The 7,132-nt window shown below is 36.3% G+C and overlaps 1 protein-coding gene across 1 annotated transcript; it reads left to right on the plus strand.

Annotated features, from left to right (window-relative positions):
* Nucleotides 1–568: 568 nt before the first annotated feature.
* Nucleotides 569–4,550, plus strand: LOC145113611 (F-box/kelch-repeat protein At3g06240-like). Its single transcript, XM_079049683.1, has 2 exons — nucleotides 569–1,434; nucleotides 4,238–4,550. The coding sequence occupies exons 1-2, from the start codon at nucleotides 569–571 to the stop codon at nucleotides 4,548–4,550; spliced, it is 1,179 nt and encodes a 392-aa protein (XP_078905809.1).
* Nucleotides 4,551–7,132: the final 2,582 nt, after the last annotated feature.

Below are 7,132 nucleotides of genomic sequence, written 5' to 3' on the forward strand. Positions count from 1 at the left end.
TTTGATGAGGTATTAAAACTGTAATTGCATCAATCACTGGGTAAACTCCGCAGTGCTACTGACATGGACATGAACATGAACATGAACATGAACATAAAAGTAAATTGACGTTGGTGTTGAAAGTGTATCCAGTAAGGGTATTTGGTGTCTCTGTCTCATTCTCTGGAATCATTCTGCCACTACTGATGTGTTATTTATCGACTGCTGCTACAGGTCTGAAACCCAACGCTTGATGGCGTTGTTGCAATCAAGAACCATCGAGGAGTCACCATCTCCTCTTTTAAGGCTTGAAACATCAACAACAAACGGCTCACTGAAAAACCATGGAGACGAAAGGGACAACTTCCATGCTTCTGATGTCGGTTCAAGAGTGAGTAATATTTCCATGCCCATCATTTATAAGCATAGCAATAGCTTAGCATATGCAATTTGATGGTTTTGTTGTTGCTTGATACTCAGCCATGCGTCCATGATTTGATTTTTAAGCACAATATGTTATCATGTTTAGGTTCTTGAAGAGCAGATTGCTTCACATTCTGAGATTGTAACAGACCTTCCAAAAACACTAATGGTTTCACTACAACACCCAGCGACTATGGAGAATCTCCCAGGGGAGGTTTTAGTAAACATATTTATCCGCTTATTTGCCAAACAACTTGCTCAAATGAGATCTGTCTCCAAATCTTGGAATGCTCTTTTATCTCAATCCTCCTTTGTAAAATCCCACCTCCATCGTTCCATCCATAACAACGATCAAATTATCTTGGTCTTCTATCGCTCTTCACCATTCACAGCACACCCATGTCGATTCCCCCATCTCGAACTCACTAATTTCATCAAACTTCCAGTTAACCCCCGATTTGAATATACAAAGAGCATCAAAGTTATTGGTGCTGTTAATGGCTTAATATGCTTTGCAGATGGTGATTATATGATTCACATCTGGAACCCTTCTCTATCTGCCATGTTAACTCTCCCGCCATATACCATACCCTGCAATGAGAATAATTCTAGCGAAATCTATTTACGGTTTGGCTTTGATCCCAAAACAGATGATTACAAAGTTGTCAAACTTACAGGCCTTACTGAACCACCCATATATCTCGTTAACCGGTGGCTGCAAGTTGAGATATATAGCATGAGAAGGGGTTCATGGGAGTTGATCACTGCAAGGTTTCCCTCGCACATCACAAACATTATTGATGGCGATTGTGTTTGTGCAGATGGCCATGATGGCCATCTTCATTGGCTTGGCTATATTGGTAAGACGTATGATTCAGAAAGGATAGTGGCATTTGATTTGGGTTCAGAGACATTCCGTGAGATACCTCTTCCAGATTCTACAGTTGATGACTATCGCTCAAACGATTTAGGAGTTTTATCCAGAAAGCTTTGTGTGACATCACGGCTTCTTCTCAACGAAGGATACGAGGTGTGGGTTGTTAAGATTTATGGAGTCTTGAACAAATTGACAAGTTCCTAAAAGTTCAAGGGCCATAAATGAAACTTGGAAATATTAAACAATTGAATATGAAATGGACGATGCAATTATGGAGCACACCTTTTGAATTCATTTGTTGGACTGTCAAAGTTTTGGACGGCAAATAATTGGACGGTGGAAAAAATTGTCAAACACATGCATGAGAATTATTTTTTCAAACTATGCGGCAATCTTGTGCATATTGCGGCTCACAAATATACCTATATATATGCATGTATGTTTTGCATATTTTGTGTGCAAAAACTTGAGAGAACATCAAGTGTAGAGTGTCAAGCCAATTGTAATCTTGTGAGTTTTAATAAAATTCTCTAGTTGCAGCCCGTGGACGTAGGATTTACACCGAATCCGAACCACGTAAAATCTTTGTGTTCTTTATTGCTTTATTTTCTCGTTTCGTTTGTGAGTGTGTGATAGTGTTTCCGCTGCGTGTACCCTGTCTCAATTCCTAACAATTGGTATCAGAGCCTGGTTAGCGAGGTTTTGGAGGGTACGATCGTTTTTTCTGTCACACACGAGTGTACCTAATTTTTTTTTTGTTTGCCGTAATGGCTGAAGACAAGGTTATAATCGAAAGGTTCAATGGTTCTGATTTTAGCTGGTGGAAAATGCAATTAGAAGCATTGCTATGTCAGAAAGACTTGGACGTGGTACTCGGAGACAAACCGGAGAAAATGGAAAAAGCTGCTGAAGATGCGTGGAACTCAAAGGACAAGAAAGCCAAGGCGGTTATTACATTGTCGTTGACGAAGAGCGTTGCTTTCAACATCATGAATGAAACCACGGCGCGTGGTATGATGGAGGTTCTGTCAAATATGTATGAGAAACCATCGGCGGCTAACAAGGTGTTCTTGATGAAGGAATTGTTCACTACAAGGATGAATGAGGAAGGCTCAGTTACTGTTCACATTAACAATCTAAATTCAATTATGTCCAGATTATCATCTGTGGGAATTAAATTTGATAATGAGACTCAAGCTTCGCTGCTACTAGCTTCTCTACTTGGTAGCTGGTCCGGAACAGTTACTGCTGTTACAAGTTCTGTGGGGACCAGTGGTATGACTTTTGAAGGGGTTAGAGATTTGGTTCTAGGCGAGGATATCAGACGCAAGAATCAAGGTGGATCTTCCTCTTCTGATTTATTAAATGTCGGAAGAGGTAGAGGGAATAGCAGGAATAGTAGGAGCAGTGGGAGTCGGGGAAAAAGTTCTTCTAGAACTGTGAAGAATGTGAAATGTTGGAACTGTCAAGAAGTGGGACATGTTAAGAGTCAATGTCCAAAGAAAGAATTGAACATTGCTGATGCTGAGAATTTTTCTGGGGATGATGCATTGTTACTCAGTATGGAAAGTTCTGTGGACTCTTGGGTCATGGATTCAGGGGCTTCGTTTCACGCCATGGACAACGGGGAAACGATGGTGAATCTAAAAGAAGGAGATTTTGGGAATGTACGATTGGCAAATGACGAGATGCTTCAAGTAACGAGCATGGGAGATATTGATCTAGTTACTTCATTAGGAACTACATGGAGCCTGAAGAATGTCAGGGTTATTCCAGAGCTGAAGAAAAAATTGATTTCTGTTGGTCAGCTGGATAAACAAGGACTGGAAGTAAGGTTTGGTGGTGGTAAATGGATGGTGGTCAATGGTAATTCGGTGATTGCTCAAGGTTTGAAGCGTAGGTCATTGTATATGGTTGAGGTACCTGCTGAGGGAAGTATGACCATCCCGATTAAGCAAAACAAAATCTGGTTCGCTAAATCTAATGCTAAGAGAGTTCATTTTGCAAACATGAATTCTGGAGCCAAGGGGATGTTAGCTGAACGAGTCGGAAATTCTAAACCATTCAGGGGATTCTGTGACAGTGGGAGCACGGGGTGTGTCCCGGGTACAGTTACAAAGAGCCGTTGGGTTTTGAAGACTAAGACTGGAAAATTCTCTCTTGTTGGAAGTTTGCAAAGTTTGGAGAGTGTTAGTGGTCCTCGGTGTATCTCTGGATCTGGTGGAGTGTCCAAACCGGTTGAGACAGAGGATGAGTCGGTGGTGGGATTAGCCACGACTGAGTTGGAGCTAGTGGGAGCTTCAACTGGCCCTTCTAGTACTTGAAGATGAGGGGCGGCTGCAATTAGAGAAATCAGACTAAGTTTTAGCTTGTTCTTTGAAACTGGAAGCTTGAAGGACTTGGTTGTTTTTTAAGATTACTGGAGTAATTGAGAGTTGAATGGCGGAGAAAGACTAATTTGTTCAAGTCTCCAAGTGGGAGATTGTTAAGATTTATGGAGTCTTGAACAAATTGACAAGTTCCTAAAAGTTCAAGGGCCATAAATGAAACTTGGAAATATTAAACAGTTGAATATGAAATGGACGATGCAATTATGGAGCACACCTTTTGAATTCATTTGTTGGACTGTCAAAGATTTGGACGGCAAATAATTGGACGGTGGAAAAAATTGTCAAACACATGCATGAGAATTATTTTTTCAAACTATGCGGCAATCTTGTGCATATTGCGGCTCACAAATATACCTATATATATGCATGTATGTTTTGCATATTTTGTGTGCAAAAACTTGAGAGAACATCAAGTGTAGAGTGTCAAGCCAATTGTAATCTTGTGAGTTTTAATAAAATTCTCTAGTTGCAGCCCGTGGACGTAGGATTTACACCGAATCCGAACCACGTAAAATCCTTGTGTTCTTTATTGCTTTATTTTCTCGTTTCGTTTGTGAGTGTGTGATAGTGTTTCCGCTGCGTGTACCCTGTCTCAATTCCTAACATGGGTGATGAATGAGTATGGGGTGGTTGAATCATGGGTCAAATGCCATGTTTTTTCACAGTTTATTGGTGGTTCATATCCATTTGGATTCACATCACACAATGTGTTTGTTATTGAAGAGGATAATCGTCTTGTTTTGTACGATCCAGTTGCGGAACAGGCTAAAATCTTGGGGCCACGCTATTCGGAAAAATCTGGCGCAGATAAAGTTGTGGAGTATGTGGACAGTCTTGTTTGGTTAACACCTCCCGAGTGTGAGATAGTGGATGGTGCGTGACAAAATTGAAATGGAGAGACATGAAGTATGATAATATCCATGATTCTTAATTAGGTTTATGTCAAGTATCCGTTTTAATGCATTACATCTATAATTTCTGTTGTGGTTCAATTTGATTTTCCAAAGCAGACGAGTTTTATGTGTAACGTTTGGATATGTTAGTCCGAGATCAAAAAATGTCTAACCCCTTATGATCAAAAAATAGCTTAATTGGTTAATATTTCACCAATTTACACAACTTTAAACATGGGATGTTAGAGCTGTTTGTTTTTTTTTTCTGCATTTTGTTAAATTTTAGCCCCACTTTGAACAACCATTAATTCCTCGTATGATCTCGGAACGAGTTGATTCTTTTCCCAGGTTGTAGTCTTCTGTCTTGGCTACATGTTAGACTCAAAATACAGCTTAATTTATTAAGAATTGGATGTGTTATACAACACTAAACATGGCCTGTTACTGCTGTTTTTACTATTTCAGTTTTTTTTAGATTTTTTGTCCAACTTTGAGAAGCCATAGAATCCTCATATGACCTTATAACGGGCTGATTTTTTTCCCAGATTGTAGTACTCTATCTTGGCTACATGTTAGGCTAAAAAAAAGATTAATTGATTAAGATTTGGCTGAGTTATACAACCCTAAATAGGGGCTGTTACGATTGTTGTAATCTATTTCAGCATTTTCTAACTTTTTTGTCCAGCTTTGAACCACCATAAATCTTCATATGTGATCGGTATGAGCTGATTTTTGTCCCGGTTTGTACTCCTCTATCTTGGCTACATGTTAGGCTAAAAAAAATCTTAATCGATTAAGATGTGGCTGAGTTATACAACCCTAAACATGGGATGTTAAGATTGTTAAAAACTATTTCAACATTTTGTATATTTTTTTTCTAACTTTGAACCACCATAAAATCTTCATACATACGAGATCGGAATAAGGCAACTTTTTCCAGATTGTAGTTCTTTGTCTTGTGTACGTCTGTGGCTCAAAAAATAGTTTATTTGGTTTAGTTACTGCTAAGTTATGCGGCTTTAAATATGGGTTGTTAGGATTGTTGAATTACTATTTCAAGTATCTATTATGTAAAAAGAGCATGCGGTTGTATAGTTTATCTATAGACCTTTCTCGTAAAATCATCTATCTCGGCTTCTATTGTCGTATTATTTTGTAAACCTTATTGAAGCCCTGTTAAATTACCTTATTACCATATCAATATCTCACTTTTAGCAACCATTTTCGAAGTTTCATCCATGGGAACCAATATATTTTTCTTTATCCCTGCTACTTTCGTTGTCCCTGGATAACTAGTTATCCCTGGATCAGATTAATCAAAACCCAAAACCTGATGTTTAGTTTTGTTTAATAAATACTAGGTTATAACCCGTGGAAACCACGGTTGGTATATTTATAATGGTTATGTATAAATAATATTTAAAACGATTAGAAAAAATAAACATTTTTATTTAATTCATCATTAACTAACAAATTATAAAATATAGTTGATGTGCAAGGAAAAAAAATTCTTCTTTAATTAGTATGTAAGATGGTGCCGTAAATAATGAGAATTAATCTAATAGGAGGATTTGATTTATAATGGTAAGTTTAGGATAAGATTTATGCTTAAAATCTGAAAAAGTTTTGGAGATAATTTATGAGGGAAGAAAAAATCTATTTATATAAACAAAATCTATTTGTATAAACAAAACATAAGTTTATTATTATTATTGTTTTTATCTTTTTTATCCACATTGTGTCAATAATAGTGCATAAAAAAACATATAATTATGTTTAAGAAATTTCTTCTGTTTATTATATTCACTGAATAAAATAAACAATATTGTGGAACCAAAAGTCAATATTGAATTGATCTCTGATCGTTAATTTGTTGGTGGAGTTAGTTCAAGGAAATAACATCGTACTTTCAATATTACAACTAAAAACAAATATCAATTTGAGTATTTACATTTATATTCTTGAAAGACACCCTTCATGTAATGTTTATATACTCTATTTTCTTTTAAAATTATTAAACTAACACGATATGGTTTCAATAGCAATGTACTTTAATGGATTAGTTAATTATAGCATTATACTTTAATGTATTCCTATTACAACATTATACTTTAAAAATAAATAAATAAATAAATAAAAAGATACACATAATAGCAATCCACTGAAATGCAAAGCAATTTTTATGTTATTTAAATACCAAATGGTACCTGTTAACAAATTTGCAGGAATAGTCCCCTGTATAACAAATTTACTAGAAATGGTCATTGTATTAAAAAAAATGCATAAATGGCTCATATTTAAATGCTAAGATATACATGTATGCACTTTTGGGTATATACCGGCAAGGGCTGTTGTGAAATATTTTTAAAATAACAAAAAAATGAAAAAGTAACAAATTATTTAATGTATAATGATTGTTGTATAATACAAAATGAAAGTTTTGAAACATAACGATTAACTAACAACATACATACGGAGATTGCTATAATGCGGATATAAAAAATGCATAAATGGATTGTTGTATAATACAAAATAGAAGTTTTGAAGAAATCCTAATTTTAGCATTGTAG

Source organism: Lactuca virosa, chromosome 5 (genome assembly GCF_052849685.1).
Source record: "Lactuca virosa cultivar CGN04683 chromosome 5, Lactuca_virosa_CGN04683_v6, whole genome shotgun sequence".
NCBI classification, from domain to species: domain Eukaryota; kingdom Viridiplantae; phylum Streptophyta; class Magnoliopsida; order Asterales; family Asteraceae; genus Lactuca; species Lactuca virosa.